This window comes from Typha latifolia, chromosome 6 (genome assembly GCF_019914945.1).
Source record: "Typha latifolia isolate L0001 chromosome 6, TyphaL0001v2, whole genome shotgun sequence".
Classification (NCBI taxonomy): domain Eukaryota; kingdom Viridiplantae; phylum Streptophyta; class Magnoliopsida; order Poales; family Typhaceae; genus Typha; species Typha latifolia.
In genome coordinates this window covers 8,775,097-8,794,702 of record NC_133091.1, presented here as the reverse complement: position 1 = coordinate 8,794,702, position 19,606 = coordinate 8,775,097, and the positions used below count along the sequence as shown (strand labels likewise).

The 19,606-nt window shown below is 36.8% G+C and overlaps 1 protein-coding gene across 4 annotated transcripts in view; it reads left to right on the top strand.

The window, feature by feature from the left end:
• LOC140790401 (probable NAD kinase 1) overlaps positions 1–10,301 on the top strand; it is a 33,753-nt gene extending 23,452 nt beyond the window's left edge. For all 4 annotated transcript variants that reach the window (XM_073140466.1, XM_073140470.1, XM_073140467.1 and 1 more), the window contains 3 exons: positions 662–741; positions 6,973–7,279; positions 9,682–10,301. In XM_073140466.1, coding sequence (XP_072996567.1) covers positions 662–741; positions 6,973–7,279; positions 9,682–10,005 — 711 coding nt within the window. In that variant the 3' untranslated portion in view covers positions 10,006–10,301. The remainder of the gene's footprint in view (positions 1–661; positions 742–6,972; positions 7,280–9,681) is intronic.
• The last annotated feature ends 9,305 nt before the right edge of the window (positions 10,302–19,606 follow it).

Sequence of the window (19,606 nt, the reverse complement as noted above, 5' to 3'; positions counted from 1 at the left end):
TAAAAATGGAGAGAATATATTTTATGATGCTCAGAAAGAATGTGTTCGTAAAATAAAATATTTCCTGTAGGTTGTAAGTTTATGACTCTTTATGATCAAGGGCTTTATTTGATGCATAATCAACTTCCCTCCAAACCATTTCTTTAGAAAGATGTCCCAATTTTCTAGCTTATAATTGTACAGACCAAATAAGATAAGTTAGAACTAAATCAAATTTTCACCTTAAAATACATTTGAAATAAACAATGTGCAAAATCTAATTTCCTAATTGCAAACCTGAGTTGCAATGAATAAGAGTAGATGATTCTACCCCTCATCTGGCCAATGGGTTTCATGATAAGCCCTCACAAGATTTTACTTAGAAGATTCAGAGTGTTAAATCATGGAGCCTTCTCACCTTCAAACTTGTTTAGCTGAACCCTTCATATGTTGGATGAAAACATAAATGATGATGTACATCCTGATGGTAAGCATGGTTTGCAACATAGTTGCAATTGTAAAGCATACGTGCATGTGTATTTTTATGCCCATTTACTTGGATATTATAATGTACTACTATCAGTTTATTGCACAGTCACTAAATTTAGGTTAGGACTGCTTTTTTTTTCCTTGGTTGTATTTAAATTCTAATTTGTGATGATGCAGTAACTTGTTTGTACAGGCAGCATCATTATTCAAAGGACCAGTGCCCCCTCTTGTTCCATTCTCCCTAGGATCACTGGGCTTCATGACCCCTTTTCATATCCTTCTAAGTCATTTTCTCTTTCTGAATATAGTTATTGGTGCCATCCATATTCCATACTTTTAAATCTTTATTCACTTATTAAATGATCTGTTAAGAGACCTCCCTTGTTGATGGTAAGACTTTTCATCATGCATGTTGGGGCACATGCTCGAGCTATGCAAGCAGCCTTTTTAGAAATGGGAACAAGGTTGAACACACCATGCCTCCCGAAACACATTGGCGGAGGTCTCAGCTCCTCTATCATTTATTACCAAGTTTACAATCCTCTAAACAGAAACTTTTTCTTACCACATATTCCTTCTTTCAGGATTTTTCATATCTTATGTAAATATGCTCATGCTATACAAATATTTTCTTTTACTTCATCAGTTGCTGTCTTATTTCATCTGACTATGTACTTGCCTTAGGCTGTCTTTGGTTGATGGTAAATAAGAGTAAGAAAGTGGCAACTTTTTGAAGAAATACTTTCCTCTTTGCCACATAATAAAAAGAGCTTATGACTACAATTTTCTTATGACAACATTTATGTGCAATGCTGACGAGTGACGTCACTTTCAAAAGCAATTCACTAGCTAATTTCAGTACAGCATATAGTTATAACTTGCAAGGCTAAAATAGATGAGTATGTGTAGTTCAAATTGGGTAATAATATGATCCAGATCATCCAGCCAACCATGGGTCTCCTATCACATTCTGTTGGCCATGGCCAACTTGCTCCCAAGTTAGAAGGTCCAAATGATGGTTGTGTCAATGATGGCACCTGACATGAGGGGTGCTAGTGGCACACCCCCGTGCCGATCGGCATGAGTGCATACTGACCCGTGATGATTGGCACAGATCGCATGAGGTTCAAAATGAATTTTGTTGACCCAACACGCGACAAACATAATATGTCATGTGGAACCATTTTTTTAACTTTTATTTTTATTTTTGTCAATCATCTTTAGATTCTTTAGTCATTTTCTTTTAAAATATTCCTATTAGAATAGCAGCTCATGCCTAACTTTTTTTTTTGCCGTTCCTCTAATTTTCAATCAAATCAAATAATTAACTTATATTTTATCATCTAATCTTATTTCTTGTCTTTTTTCGTATTTTCATTCATCACTCTTTCACTCTCTTTTTTCGTATTTTCATTCATCATTCTCACTCTCTTTCTTGTGAGCTAAGAGGTTTAGAGGCATTAAGTACCTCTAAAACTCTCATAAAGAGTTAAATACAAGGAGTCAAACCTCAAGAGGCCAAGCTAGTGGTGGTCATTTGAGTATTGAACATGGACGACTGGCTAGTAGTCGAGCTGAATCTTCACGACCAGTTACTAGTCGAGTTGGACCATCTTCACGTCCAAGTAATCCCTTAGAAGGCTTAGATAAAATTGATGATGATAATGATAAGACTTAGTGTAGGACTAATAGCGATAATGATGGGGATAAGACATGCGTCCCTGCTACATAGCCTTCTCAAAGAAGCATTATTTTTACAGAGAAGAGAAAACTTCACACATGCCACTCAAGATCAATACCACAGGGCTAGACCTAGACAAGTATGAAGTAGAATTTATTAGAGACAGAAGAAAGGAAAGGGACAATTTTAAGGTCAACGTGATTATAGTCAGATGAGAGAAGGACTTGAATCTATATGTAGCAAGACATCAGAGCGCGTGCACTCATGTGATAATATCAGATCATCATCATCATTACCGTCATATCGATCGCACCTACCGAAGCCACAATATCCTTATTATACTTTATATCCACAATATGTATATGCTTATGATGTGCCTATCCTGACGATTATCGTTTTCATGCATGTTCAATACCCATCACATCATAGGAGAATTACAAAATTTATATTTATATGAAGACTATGTGAGACATTACAATGAACAATACTAGTATTTGATGAGTTTTAGAAAATATAAATAATATTTGAGGCAACATTCTCATGTTATTTTTCTATTGATAAATGAAGTTTTTTATTCTTTTCATCATTCTTCATACAACTAGGTATTAGTTTTAATTATTGAACTAATATCAATGTGTTGAATGATATTATATGTTCAATCATATTGTAGAGCATTCAATCATAATAATGAGTGTTCAATTATTAATATTAGTTTTAATAATGTATTCAATTATATTAGGTATTGAATAATGTTTCTATTTGACTTTTGCTGTATCTTTAATAAAATATGTCATTTATTAAAGTAATCTAAAGATAAACGACTCTAATGTAGGTTTTAGTATATATATTTAAGCTAAAAATTAAAGATTGACATGTCGAAGACCCAAAAGTATCTCTAAGTACTTTAAATTTTTATTAAAAATATGTCAAAGGCATGCCAATGGTTTGCGGGGGATCGGCACAGCCATCTTTGGAAGGTCCACTGTGTTGCATCTTTTAAAATACATAAGTCTTGAGTTGGAAGGAATATGACATTCTATTAGTCAGAACTATTAATATGTTATCTCTAACCATGAAGGGGATTCTTGGACACATAAGGAAAGGATATTTCTGCTTGGGTGTTTTATCTTACAGATTAATAGCTAACTTGGGCTCTGTTTCTTTATGCTTAGGTGTTTTATCTACTTTTTTCTTGATAGAAGTTCAAGTTTCCATTGGAGGTGGATGTTTCTGCTTCTTCTGCAAACTATAAAGAAGTTTCAGTTGCATATAGTTGAAATATCATATATCTGTTGGGGTGTTTATTGGTTCATTTGAAAGGGGAAAAGGATTCCTAACAGTAATCTACTCTTTTATAATAAACTAAGCGCATCTGCAAATATAGTCTGGTGCATGATTTATTAGCTATTTTCCATGCTTAAATTGTTGTAGGAACTTACAAGAAGTAAAAGAAAAATCCTAAATTAGAAGTTAAAGAACTTTGAACAGCTAAAAAATATAAAGGTTTCACATAAGTATAATGACACAAAATGAAGTCTTTTTTGGAATGAAAAGTTTATTTAATACAGTAGATACTAGATACAATACCATCATTTAAAGTCCTCTTGGATCGATTATTCAATAAGCTGAGAATATGAAAGAATGGACACGGATGAGAAGTGGATATTGTCTGTTTTCTGCTGGTGTATACACCTTAAGATGATGGCTGTAGATGAGATGACAATATTGGATATTTCATTTGGTGAATCCTAAGTAGAGGTTATTGTTTTTGAGTCTCTAACGAAATAAATAAATCTTCTAATCTAAAGCATAAAATTCAAAAGAGCGGAAAAGTAAATAGGTGAATCCTAAGTAGAGGTGGAGTTCGGGTACATCTCGCTCAGTCGCTCCGCTGACTATTACCTGAGATAGATAAATAAATACAAAATAAGAATCCATGAGCCAACAACTATAGCTCAGTGAGTGGAATCCACTCGAAAACCAAATAAATTCTATATTATATTAATGCTGAATAAGATTAACTGAAAGCAACAATATCCATAACAATTTGTAGTAAGCATGTTCTTTAAAATAATAAAAATGATAACCATAAAGAGTCACAACTTGTAACCTTGCACAGTTTTAACGTATTAACATCTTTTCAATATTTATACTGTCATATATCTCAATGGGTCTAAACCCTGTGGATCCACATCAACTAGAAGTCACTTCGAGATGACGCTCGAGACTTTTCTTCATAGCTGATCCGGTTAGGGTCATCAGATGGTATCATTATGTGATCAACACATTCTGTCTTTTCTACTAACCGTTGAGAGAAGTTAGAATCACCTAGGAATTTCTCATTTATCCTAGGACTGTTCTCTAACCCCGCCAGAGTCACCTAAGAAAGTCACCGCAGTGATTTGATTTAGGACTTTTCCTTGGACTTCCAGATAGACTTGAGTCACCTCGAAAAATCGCAAGCGATTTATACCGGGACTATTCTCTAAGTTGTACCAATACTAGTCTCGTTTTTTTCACTAATTTCAATATTTGCACAAAGTATGGTGATGCAATGAGTATAATAATTAAATGCACACAGAAAATGTAACAATTAAATTTTTGTACGTACGGATGAAAGAAATAAATTTGCACACAGAAAATTTACATGGACTGACAAAGGTACGAAATATAATAAAATAAATATGTTAGTGAATCCACTCACCTGAATGTAGGCAAGACAGCTGAATCTCAAATCCCTAGCTCACGTGCTAAAAATCACCACCTTTAATAATAAATAACAATAACATTTTTAATTAAAAAATATATAAAAAATTCCTACAATTTAACTCAAAAATTAATAATTTGGGCCAAAATAAGCCCAAATTAGTTGGGCTAGGCTACAATTGGCTTGCAGCCCAACCAACCCACACTTAAATGGATTTGGCCCAAGGCCCAATCCAATTAACTAATGGAACCGGGTCGGGTTCCTTGGATTTGGATCCAACCCGACCCGAATCCAACAACTTAAATGGATTGGGCCCAAGGCCCAATCCAATTAACTAATACAACCGGGTCGAGTTCCTTGGATTCGGATCCAACCTGACCCGAATCCAACCACTTGATGGTAGAAGACCAGACTTGAGTTGCCCAAGTCTGTCTTCTCCAAGCCGGAGAGAGAGAGAGAGAGAGAGAGAGAGAGAGAGAGAGAGAGGGAAAGAGAAAGAGGAAGACGCTGGCGGCCACCGCAGCGTTGGTTCGCCGGCCGCACCCTCAGCTCTCCAACACCCACACGGTGTCGCCGTCCTTGCGAGGTGGAGGAGAACCCTCGAACGACGATCGATCCCATGGCCGACGACGACCGGAGCCACGAGGGCTCCAATGATGAACGCCCACGGCACGAGGCCAATGGCAAGATGCTTCCAGATGGAGCGGCAGCGACCCGAAGCTGCCGGCCGGCCTAATTTGCTGGCGAAGCCGAAGAACCCCCAAAATAAGTATTTTTAATTTACTTAATTAAATCGAAATTAAACTAGAGGGATAAGAGAGGGCTCACCAAGGAGGAGTGTGGTGGTCCCAATTTCCTTCGGCGATGCTCGGGCCGAACCCACGTCGCGATTCCAACGGTAAGGAAGAAGGAAATGAAGGTGAAGAAGAAGGAAAGGGAAAAAGGAGGCTGGGGGAGTTGAGGAGAGAGGAGAGAATTAGGGCTTTTTTTTTCTTTTCTAGTTCTTAAAGTGATGGTTCGAAACAATGAATACTTGATGAACCATAGTTATAGGCAGCAACATCTTGATAACAACGTCATTGATATGCATGTACATTGTGATAACGACGTCGCTGATGAACCATAGTCATAGGAGTTCGCCGGAGCTAGATCTGCATCGTCGGAGTTCGCCGGAGTTTTCATCGGAGCTAGATCTCTCCATTAGAATTTAGATAGAGTGAGTTTGAAGAAAATGAGAAAAGAGTGAAAGAGAGAAAGAGAGTGTGAGGAAAAAATAAGGTAAAGTCAAGAAAAAAAGGTAAAGTTGCCTGGCTTAGATCTGGGTCAGATCCATTATGGATCTGACCTGGTTTAACTAAAATAGGCCGATCCCAATCCGGATCAGCCGATCAGATGAACCTTGGTTTAAAACCTTGCCACAGTATAGGAAGATCTAAAATGGTGGTCACAGTAAGCTTGTGCAAACCATTTGCAAAATCTAGTCATGGCAATTTGATGATGAAGGAATGAATGTTCCTTTTTAGTTTTTACATAGGTAGCTTTGTTCATGTAACTGGTACATACATGCTACAGAGTCAAATAATATTTCCAGTTTCACCTTCCATTGACCTTCTATATTCATTTACCTCGAATGTGAGGTTCTTTTTCCATTCCAAGTGGTGGTAACTAATGGTCTAGAGTGAAGCAGATAGTTAATACATGCTTAGCTAATTAACAAAGCATAAAGAGACAGATATTCAGCCAGTTAGCTAAATGAGAGACAATGATTGATCCTCTCAACTACTGATGTAAATATTTTTATATATGTGAAGGTTCAGAAATTTATAGGAATCTAAGTTTAGATTTATTCAGGAAAAGTAACTTCCATATGGTCTCTTCATGCTTTGAATATTAGAAACCATCCGTTGAGCTTGATCATGTTATATGCACTTTGTCATCAAGCCTCAAAAAAGTGCTTCTTTAACTTTGGAGGAGTACGAACTCTTGGAAATTAATAATATTTAGGTCCTTAGAGAAACTCAGGCTTGTGTGCAATTTATTATGCAAATTGGATTTGTCATTTCGTGTAGAATACAGTTAGCCACACTTTCTGCTGTGATCTTTAACATCTCTTAGAAAGTGAGCATTATCAAGATTATTTAGACACAGTACTGAAGGGACCGTTTAGCATCACATTGCGCCATCGGTTACAGTGCCATGTAATCCGTGACACAGCTAAGGAGGAATTGGAAACTGAGGGGCCAATTTTAGTCCTGAATGAAGTTACAATTGACCGTGGGATATCATCTTACCTCACATATCTGGAGTGCTATTGTGACAGTTCTTTTGTTACCACTGTACAAGGTGATGGACTAATATTGTCAACTACTTCTGGCAGCACAGCTTATTCATTAGCGGCTGGCGGATCCATGGTCCATCCACAGGTACTGTTTAACCTTTTATTTTATCCTCAAAATTTGCTTGATTAGCTTTTCCTAGTGTAATATGTACTATTGAATTATGGAAGCAGTTAGATGATTTCATTTCATTTTTGAAACTTCATGGACAATTTATTATTATATAGGTTTTGGTAGTCTATTCGGTTTTAGTGTGACATTTTAAAGTTAACGTAGATTCTGGTTGGACTATATGTGTACTTGTTATCTTGTTTGGTTACATGATTCATGGATCTTCTTTAGTTTTTCTAAGCTGTACTTGCATAATGTAAGTCAGCTTAAAATAAGTGTCATCTCATAGAAGTCTAATATATTGGTTCGTCTCAAAATGATGACATTGAGCATAAAAATCATTATTGATCAACATATGTTGTACTTTAGTTATGTCATTCGTAATTTAGCTACGAATTTTGAACTATTGTTATTTTTAAGGAAAGAAAAAGTTCCTCAATATTTGACATCTTTAGGTTATTATTTTTATTTTAGGATAATCCAAATACAAGATTCAATGAATGAGCAGCCTATTGTTTCAAATGTTCCAAATCCTAGTAATATTAACTTGAATAATTTAGGGGCATGAAGGTCGTCTCATCTCAATCATCCTACTAATTAGTCATTTGACTTAAATGGACAGTATGTACCTGACAGTATGGTTGATCCTCTTATATGTGATCCTTATAATATTGTCACAGCAAATGTTATTCATTCTCATGACGGCAATGACAATTTTGGTAAAGAATTTCTTATCATTGATTGTCTCGATTCATATTTAAATGACGAAATAGATGAGAATCTTTAAGAATTTCCTATTTTTGATTCTATTAATCCATTTCTAACAGATAAAGTTGATGCGCCGACAAACTTGTGCATCCAACCTTACGATGATAATGAACAAATTTTAAGTAATTCGTCTGATGGGATACGCGAAGTTATTTTACAAAGTAATAGTATTGTTAATTATGTAGAATCTTATGTACAACATTTAGAAATTTCTGAAGCTGAAGTGGCACAATATATTACATCAAATAATTTTTTTATATGGTAGATGTTCTAAAATTCATTAGAGTTTGCAAAGGTATTAAAATCATTTGCTATCAAGCATAGATTTGAACTAAAGCCTGTTAAAACTAACCTTCAAAAGATCATTGCCTGATGCAATTTAAAGGAATGTTCATAGAAGATAAAGTCTATAAAAATACTAGGTGTTAATACATTTAGGATAAAATGTCTTATTGGACAACACTCATGCAGCAAAAGTATATCTAGGAGGGATCATAAGCAATGTACGAATTTATTCATACGCGATAAAGTGCAGGGAGCAAGTGAAGAGTACTGAAGCATACACACCAAAGATGATTCAAGTTGATATGTAGAAAAAAATTAGTGTTTTAGTAGATTAGCATAAGGCGTATTGCGCTAAACGAAAGTCTATAGAAGAGATCCATGGCAGTTATGAGGAATCTTACAAGTGGTTGCAAAGCTACCTTTGTGAGTTTAAAAAGAGGGATCTTGATATAGTAACAAAACTTCAAGAGGCTGATTGTGGATATTTTAAGCCTGTATTTTGGGCTTTTGGTGCATGCTTGCGTTCATTTAAGTCACATTTGTCATCATTGCTCGACATCGATGCTACTTTCTTAACTGGCAAGTATAGAGGTTGTTTACTTGTTGCGAACCGGCCGTTTTGATTCTTTGGAACAACTCGATGAATTTAGTAGATCTTTGGATGCCAATAATCAAATCATTCCAATAGCAAAATTATAGCCAAAGCTGAAAACTTAAATCATGGACCTAGTTCTTATATCATCTTTGGGTATCAATTGAACCATTTGAGCAGATGACGATATTGTCATATAGCCAAAATGGACTAATTCATGCAGTGGATGATGCATTTCTTGAAGCTTGTCATGGAAGAAAAGGAAAAAAAAAATTCTCAAGTGCAAAGGAAAGCGAAAACAGCCTTAGCTCAAAAAATAGAAACTAAATGGGTGTTTGGTGCAAAAAACTCACCCAAAATCAAATTCTGACTATTTTAAAGAAGATCACCATTGCACATGTTGAGCAATTTTTCACTACATCTTGGCTAAAGGTGCTCCTAATATATGTTTGAACTTTAGCGAGCCTTCTAGATAGATAGGAGCACCTGATAGGCTGATAAGTTACATAGCCAAAGTAGTATCTTCAGATTTAGAGTTTTATACCACGACTTTGTTTCTTAACGTAGGAAGTCAACAAGAAGAATAGTTTTATGTAAAAGTTCAAGCAAGAGATGATTTAATTTGCATTTTCTATATAGAAACAGCGGCTACTGGCTAGTTTTCTTGTTTAAATCTATTTATCTCTTGGCATTATATAATCAGAATTAATCACTATACATATTCAACTTGCAGGTTCCCGGGATATTATTTACACCAATCTGCCCACATTCATTGTCATTCAGGCCTTTGATATTACCAGAATATGTCACTCTGCGGGTCCAAGTACCTTTCAACAGCAGAGGTCATGCTTGGGCATCTTTTGATGGCAAAGACCGGAAACAGTTAGCACCCGGCGATGCTCTTATCTGTAGCATTGCACCTTGGCCTGTGCCTACAGCATGCCAGGTGGACTCGACCAATGACTTCCTTCGAAGCATCCTTGAAGGCCTTCATTGGAACTTGAGGAAGAGCCAATCATTTGATGGTCCCCGCGACCTATTGTCCAATCAGTTATAGTTCATCAAAATGGTTCGTCATGGTGTCAGAAAAGATTGCTGATTCAGAGCGTATTTCTCCAAACTCGGTTATCATCAAACAGAGGGATGGTGAACTAACACCTCTATTTTGCAACAGATATATATACGTAGACATGAAATGTAATATACCAATTCCATATTAAAAAGAAGCAGATAGTTAGACAACTGATATAGAGAAAAAAATGCGGAAATTAATGAGCTTATATTTGTAAACAACTGGCAAAGCGTTGTATGCTATTTTCTATTTAAGTTGATGAAGTGATTTGAAACTGGACAGTGAGAATGTTAAGGATAGCGAATCTTGGTTAACTGCCAAAATCATTACATGAAACTAGATGCTGGTGATCCAAGGCTTTGTACTCTAAAATACCTTCACTTTTTTAATGACATCAGCTCCTCTTGGTAGTGCAAAATATTGTAATGTAATGGTAAACTTGTGGACACAACACTAATGTTTTTATGATATATAATTTGGAAAATATGTATGATCAAGAAACATTAATTATGGAAGTGTCAAGAAATTGAATATTTAAAGGAGAAGAAGCAAAATTCAGCATTTATTATGCTATCCGGATGAGTCTCGATAGCGGCACAGAACAATCATGTTTTCTTAAAAAGGAAATCAAAATGGTTCGTCATTGGCATCTAGATAGTGTATGCGGACTGGAAAAGAAAGTGATTGTTCTTGTTTTCGACAGGAGTTTTCTTTGATGATTCTCTTGGCTTGTGTTTACTTATGGAATAAGTATAACTATTATAATTTTAAATACAGAAAAAGAGAGCTAATGCTAGTATAAGCTATTCTAATATTTAATCTAATACTAGTATAAATATTTGATGCGACATAATATTGATATTAAAGTATCAAAAAATAATAATATTGTATTAGGAATCGGTGATATTTTAAACTAAATGGCTAAAATACCCTTGACTATATGTTAAAGTAGCAGTAGTAAATATATTTTTCTAAAATGGTATTATTTTTTATTACAAACACGGGCTTAAATACTCCATATATTGGCATTAAGAACAAATACAAATTACAAATGCATAGGCTGCATGGTAGTGCATAATAGTGCATAGCAACGTACGTTAATATAGTGTGTGGCTATGCATGGCAATGCAATGGCTATGCAGTAGTAATGTGTTGCAATACATGACAATGCATTACATTGCGTGATAATGCGTTGTAGTGCATGATAATACATGACTATGCAATTATATAGTGTGTTGTAGTACATTGCAGTTTGTGATAGTACGTGGCTATGCAATAATTATGTAGTGTGTAATGCATTGTAGTGTGTGACTATGTAGTGACTATGCAGTGGCAATGTCTTATAGTGCATAAAAGCACGAATATTTATGTGACATAACTATTTTTCAAAAAAAAAAGAGAAAAGAGAGAAAGAACTAACTGAGGTGATATGTAATTAAGTGATGTCTAATCTAGGAGCAATATGAGTTATTATTAAATTATTTTTTAAAAGTTATATAGAATAAGATGAGAAAAAATGATGAATTATTATACCAAAATAACCTAAGATGTTATTTAGTTACTATACCATAGTAATGAGGTTTATTCTAAAAGAAGGCTATTCTTTATTTCACAAATGAGTGAGGGCTTAGTATGAATTGCAATTGTTCTCCCTCACTTATTTAGAGGATCTAGAGGTAGACTAAAGTCTCATCTCAGCCAAGGATCTTTTAGTTGAATGTTTCAACTTGAGTTTGCGTGCTAATCAAACAACGGCTATAACTTGTAACACATCAATAGAACTGAATCAGAAGTGAAGAGACTTTATCTATCTAAGAGAGAATTCAATAAAGATCAAGTTCATCCTCATGAATAAAATCTCCTATCAAGTGTGAGGCCAAATGCTAAGCTACATCAGAGATTAATCATTGATCAACGAAGGCGATCAATGGAGTCGTCAATGATGTCCACCACCAACACAAAGAGTTTCATAAGTGATCTGTAGTGGTGTACTATGAATTAGATGTGAAGACAATCTTATTATCAAGTAGCTAATCAAGACGAATTTTGAGTAAAAGACATAAATGTTAATATTTAGACGACGAACTATCTAAGGGGTTGTTAAGTATTTTTTATTTCTATGAATGATATAATATAGATTGATTTGATTTTAGCAGATTTGAGATTTTTTTCTCTCAACAATTTGAGAGATTTTCCACATTAAAAAAATCATGATCATGTACTCTATGCTTACTTTTCCTATTTTTTCTTACTTCAATTTTCCCTACTATTAATAGGTTTTCACTTTCTTGTAGTTTTTCATAGTTTGAGTAGTATCTAATTTTCCTAATCCTAGAAGGGTTTTGCTTTCCTAATCTGGTAAGGTCGTCAATGTCAGAGGTGCGTCGTCGAACCAGATTGGACGTGTTGATGCGGTGAAGATGGTTAATGGCAAGAGTGGATGAGGATAGAACTCAGTGGTGGTGTGGAATGAAGAGGGAGGTCGATGCGAAGGAGTTGCTAGCGGGGTTGGTGTTGAGGTTGGGGAGGAAGATTATGGTGGGGCTGCGGTGTGGATGAATGAGGGGAAGGTCTTAGTCACGTGAGCTGACAGGATGAGTAGTGTGGTAGTAGGTGAGAGGGGCACGTGGGTTCAGTTGGTGGTCTTGGGAGTGTCGCCAGCTAAAGGGAGAGTCTAGGGGGAGAGAGAGAGAGAGAGAGAGAGAGAGAGAGAGAGAGAGAGAGAGAGGGGGGGGAGAGAAAAAAAAAAGAAAGATTCTAGAAAATTAGGGAACCCTAAACTAGACCCTTGGGGTGCTCACCACACTTTATTTATAGTGGCTACCCCATACTAGGTTACTTGCTCTCCAAGCAACCCTAAACTAGACTCAAATGATTGGACCAACCCTGACTCGACCTAACTCGACTAGACTAACCCGACCACCCAACTCTAGGCTGGTTTACAATAATTCACCACGCTTCCACCACCTTGTCCTCAAGGTGTCAATTTAGAGAAGCGCTCGGCTATCTCGGACTCAAGCTCCCACGTAGCATCATCGGAGTGTCAGCCCAACCACTCCACCAAAATCTCTATCCGTAGCCCCTCCTCTCTACGTTGTCGCCTCCTGGCCAGAACCGTCACCGGCTCCACTAGGTGTGTCTCCTCCATCGGGTCAAGTATGTCTCCATCCACGATCTGGTCCATCCCGACCCGATCCTTCAGGAGTGAAACATGGAGCACCAGATGGACGCGGGATCCCTCGGGCAATGGCATTATGTATGCTACCGGGCCAAGTCGCTTGAGCACTCGAAATGACCCAAAGTATCGGTGTGCCAATTTTTTGTTGCGCACCAATCTCAAGGTCACCTATCGATATGGCTGAACACGCACGAGTACTAGGTTGTTGATCGCAAACTCCTACTCACAATGCTTGTGATCATAGACCTAGTTTTATTTTTTCCCACTAAAATTTATAATTTGCACAAGGTATAGCGATGCAATGAGTATAATAATTGAATGCACACAGAAAATGTAATAAATAAATTTGCAAATAAGAATGAAATAAATAAATTTGCACACAGCAATTTACATAGTCTAATAAAAATATGAAATATAATATAAATAAATATGTGAGTGAACCCACTCACTTAAATCTAAGTAAGACAATTGAAATCTCTAGTCTCTATTCCACGTGCTAAAAATCACCATCTTTAATCAATACAGAAATAACATAAATTTTAAAATATCCCTAATAAAGTTTCTGAATTTTTAAAACTAAAATAAATGGCTACAATGGGTTGAATAAAATCCATTGGATTGGAGTGGGCTGCAGCTGGCCCGCAGCCCACCTTCTCACTTCATGCTAATTGGGCTAGGACAAGGCCCAACCCAAAGTCAAGAAGGAAAACCTTCTGGTGATGAAGCGGTAGCGTGACGTGGTTCACCGATGATTAGGTATTTCTACTTGAACCCATTAAACTTAAATTAAATTTGAGGGGTGGGGGAGGGCTTACCGACGCTTCGCGTGGCGGTCCCCTATTACTCTGGCGATTCGAACCGACGTTGTGACTCCGACGGCAAGAAAGAAGAAAACGAAGGAGAAGAAGAAGAAAAAGGGAAAGGAGGCTGGGGTAAAGAAGAGAGAGAGAGAATTAGGGTTTAATTATCATGACCCAAAATCAGAATCATGACCGACCATATACCTCAATATGCTTGAGGGACACGAAGCCTTACTAATACTTCATAAGTGTACAATTGCAAGAATAAACATAAGAAGATAATTTGCTTTATTTGATTTAAACTAATTCAATGAAAATAAAGCAATGTCATTATTATTGTGTCTCTAAACAAAATTAAATTAACAAATAATCTAAAACATAAGACCAAAATAATGGAAAAGTAAATGGGTAGGTCATAAGTGGAGGTAGAGTTCCGGTGTATCTCGCTCAGTTGCCACGCTAACCATGACCTAAAATATTGGAAGAGGGAACCCATGAGCCAATAACTATAGCTTAGTGAGTGGAATCCACTCAAAAGCCCAATAAATCTGAATCCATAACATAAATTAGACAAATACAAGTCCAATAATATAAAATGAGAATTTTACTAAACTTGCTTATGATGACAATAATAATAACAAGTACAAATAATAAAGAGTAAATCATATCTCATAACATGGTTTGCGTCAATATGCTGAATTTCTTTCAATATTTATAATAATGTCATATGTCTCAACTTGGAACTGTGCATGAGGATCAATATCGACTACAAGTCACCTCGATATGCATTCGGGTCTTTTCCTTATAGTTAATCCAGTTAGGGTCACCAGAAGGTGTCACTATGTGATAACTCACCCTATCTTTTCCACTAACCATAGAAAAATATCAGAGTCACCTTAGGGAGATTTCTAATCTAGCCTGGGACTATTCTCTAAGCACGCCAGAGTCACCTAAACGGATCATATGCTAATCAGGTATAGATCTGTGATACGATCTCCCCTTTTTGGTGAAGGCTCGATCTATTCTGAATTTCAGATCTGGATAAGATCTGACACAGAACTTTGGAAACAGATCTCGAAAGATGCCACCATTAGATTGACATCAGTTGTAGCCTCGAAAGAGCTTTCCAATAAATCAAGATTCAGGCGAATCAGATGTCGAGATCTCGAGATATCATCCGATTAGTGGACGAACGTCGGGTAGTCTGTCTTAGGATCCGTGGATGGAGGCATGAAATCCTAGATGATGGTGGATGGTGAAGGACCGGCGTTAATAGGGTGGCACCGGTGAGTAAGTGGTGGTGGAAGGGTTATGGGTGATGGAAGGATTAGGGCAAGTGATGGATAGATTGGAAGAAGGGGGAGGAGATGGCCACCCCTAAGGGACTAGGGTGATGAGGGAGGTTAGAAGCGGCGTTGCTAAGGAACGAGAGAACGGGAGAAAAGAAGACAAAGGAAGCAGGGCAAAAACTCAATTCATTAATAATGACTCCCTAGTTGCCATCCATACCTTTAGAGGCTAACCAAACAATTCAAAAATAACCCTAAATAGTATATTTTCGTCGACCGCGTTCGAACACGCCCGATCACGTTCGAACGCACATTTTTCACACTTCTCTGGATTTGCGAACGTGATGCAGGCATTCGCAGGTGCGTTCGAACACGGTGTTCGAATGCACAATTCGCACTCTCTAGATGTGCAAACTTGATGCAGGCGTTCACAACCGCATTCAAACGCACTCCACCCGCGTTCGAATGCGACATACAGAAAAAAAGACACCTCTAAAGTGTACTCGTGCTCCAGACGACATCGGTGAAGTCCAAATCGTATCAATCTGTTCCCTAGACTGTTCTCTAATCGTACTAGAGTCACCTAAACGGATCATATGCTGATCAAGAATAGGTCTTTCCCCTAGACTTCAAGGTAGTCTTGAGTCACCAAAGGGAGATGCATGAAGAATATCTAGCCTGTGTCTATTCTCAAAGTCCTACCATGTATTAATTATATTTTTCCACTAATATTATCGATCATATAAATGACTATATGTACTAAGTATATCAATGCAGTGGGTTTTATATTTTGCACACAGAACATAATAATGCTTGAAAAATAAAATAATGTATTTGCACACTGAACTATATGTTATCTGATAAAAAAAGCATAAAATATGAGATGAATAAATAAAATAAATACATAAGTGAACCTACTCACTTGTGTCTAGTTGAAACGACTAAAATCTCTAGTCCATGGGTTGAGAAAAATCACCACATTTAATAATAAATAAATAACATATTTCAATTTAACTAATACCATGATTTCTAAAATTTAAAGCTAATTAAATAGCTAAAATGGGTTGGTTTAAGCCATAGGATTGGGGTGGGTTGCGACAGCCCACAAGATTTTGATTTAACGGGCTGGGCCAAGGCTCAACAATTAAATTAGCAATGGACTGGGCTACGGGCTAACCCAAACCCGCAACAACATAAAAGGAAGGGAAGGGGTTGGCTCGGACTAACCCGAGCCCCACCCCAGTCTTTATCCTCAAGAAGGTCAACGCGAGGAAGAGAAAGAGAGAAGAAGAAGAAGAAGAGAGTCCGGAGGAGAGGCCACCGTCGGCGGCCACACTAAGCTTCCTGCCATGATCGCGGCAACGACAACCACACAAGGTGAGGAGAGGCTGCCGCCAATGACCAACGATTCTAACTCACGGTCGGCGGCGATCCAAGCCACGAAGGCTCTACGAAAGCACGCCCACGCCCCGAGGCCGATGGCACGATAGTTCGGCACATGAGCGGTAGCAACCCGAAGCCGTCGGCCGTCTCAATTCATCAACGACGCCGCTTCGCCCCAAAATAGGTATTTTTATTCTAACTTATTAAACTTAAAATTAATTATGAGGGATGGGAGAGGGGCTACCTACGAGTCGTTGAGTGGTCTCCACTTGTTCCGGCAGTGCTCCAGTGATTCGATGATGGGTGCTCCGACAGGAAGTAGAGAGAGAGAGAGAGGAGAGAGAGCCCTATACTAGGGTTAGAGTTTTAATTTATAGGATATATTTTTAAATTCAAATCTGAGATCAAATTTAGATTTGGAGTGGCCGAAACTGTCGCGTAACTATGAAGGAGAAGTGATAGGGGGGGCCCTTTTTTCTAGTTCTCACATTAATTTATAGAGTAAAAATCTAAATCTAAATTAGATTGGTGAGATATCTGTGGCTGCCTCATCGCGTGTCGGAGAGGGATATATATATATATATATAATTTTATTTTTTCTTAGTTCTCACAGTTTTGCTAGAAGGACAAGGAACTCAACCAAGAGAGTCCTACAAACCCAAAGTGGAGGAAGGATTGGAAGCTTCCTAGTGCACCTAGAATACAAGTTTTCCTTTGGAAAATGTTGTTGGGAAGGCTCCTGACTAGGGATAGGATTTCTAAGTATGACAACAAAAGTAACCTCCTCTGTAATATATTTGAGAAAGATATTGAAATCTTTGAGCATTTGTCTTATTCACTTATAGAATAAGGTTTATTCTAGAATAAGTATTCTAATTTTTAATACCAGAATAAGAGAGCTAATATAGTATAAACTATTCTAATATTTAATTCAATACTAGTATAAGTAGTAATAAATACATTTGATGTGACATAAAGTTGATATTAGAGTTTTGAAGAATAATGAATTTGTATTGGAAATTAGTGATGTTTTATACCAAATGATAGAAAATATCTTTGATTGGATGTAAACTAGTAGTAGTAATATATATTTATCTAAAATTATAATAGTTTTTATTACAAGTGCTACTTAAAATACTCCATATACTCGCATAACAAGGAAATAACTATATACTACAAGGTTATAAGCCCGCACTGTGAGAAAATAACAATGCACTTTATGTAAAAATAATTATGTATTGTGGGGTAATTTTAGACTAATGCAGAATTATAACCCGATAGTGCAGTATATTTTTAAACATTACAGGAAAATAACCATACACTACGAGATAAATTTAGACCAATACGAGATTATAAGCTTGCATTACGAAATAACCTTCTACTGTGATAATATTTTTGAATATTACGAGGAAATAATTATGCACTTCGGAGTTACTTTGAAGTGTGCGGACTTAATATTTTTTTCTATTTTTGCAAAATTTACTCGTCAAAGAAAACAGAGATGGAAGCTCAATTGTATATGAGATGACTAATATTTAAGCAGAAGTTGAAATGGTCAGTATTTAGGAGATGAGATAGATAAGAGGCAATCTTATCTGTAGATGAAGTGATGTGTCATTAAATGTTACTAAATTTATAGGTAAAATAGTAATTATGAGTTATTATTAAATTTTTTTTTAAAAGTTGTATAGAATAAGACGAGAGAGGATGATAAATTATTAACTATATCAATTACTACATAATAAAGAGTTTTATTCTAGAACAATGAGCATTCTAGAAGCTAAAGGGGGGCTATTTCTTGCTTGTAAGACAGCTCAGCAGATGCGGGACTTGTCTATGACGGACGTTTAGTTTTCATCTTTAATAAAATTGAGAATGACTGAAAGGGTACTGGTTGAATGAAGGAGTCAATCACAGTGATCACCGAATGCTTATATGAGTTATTATTGGTAATACTTTGTGGTTATTATGGAAAAACAAGAACTATCATGTAGTTGGTACCACTTATGAAATATGGATAAATATGATTTCCCTTACTCTTGATTATACACATAGGACTGCTTGAGGGGTTTTCAGTCCCCTTCTCAACAGTGTAGGTTGGCCCATTGGACTTCTAGCACGGGTTGGATGTTGGATTAAGCTCAATGTAGATGGTGGTTATGATGAATCTGACCAATTGGGTGTTGGATTGATCTTCAGAGATGCTAATGCCAATACATCCATGAAAGAGGCTTTGGCTATCGTGGCTTAGGCGATGAGGGAAGCATTGTGCATAACTAGGGACAAGCATTTTGCTAAGCTGGTGGAGGAAACAGACTAAAACCAGCTCATTCAACTTCTTACAGCAAAACTTCTCCGTTGAAGATCGCAAATATGATTGAAGATTGTAAACACCATATTAAATCTTTTGAGCAAACGGATATAACTCAGTGTACAGGGAAGCGAATCAGGCTGCGGATTTGTGGGTTGAATCAGGTCATCCTGATCTTAATATCATTTTGGTGACAGATGCTTTAGAATGTAAGGAAGTTTCATGTAATTTTGGGCCCTTGGCCACTTTTTAAGTTCATGTATTTCTAATTGTGTGTGTGTATATATATACATATAAAAGAAAAAAGGTGCATATATCCCCCTCTCGCTCCCACCGAAACAGGGCACTCTATCTTGAGCTTATTCCAGTCTTCATGGTTCCTTTAAAATCGGATTCCAAGTGTTGGGCAGTGCATCATCTCTATCTAAATCTCAAATCACATATACAACAGCTGAACGAAACCCAGGTTGCCAATGAGGCAACGTTAAAAGGCAACAGATGGAAACTTGACTCATTAAGCGAAATGCCTTCAAATATTTCTACACTTAAGCAAAAAAATCAAGGCATGTAGCATATAGCATCTCTCAATTGTACCTATCATGAAATGCATTGGAAAACAGGAAAG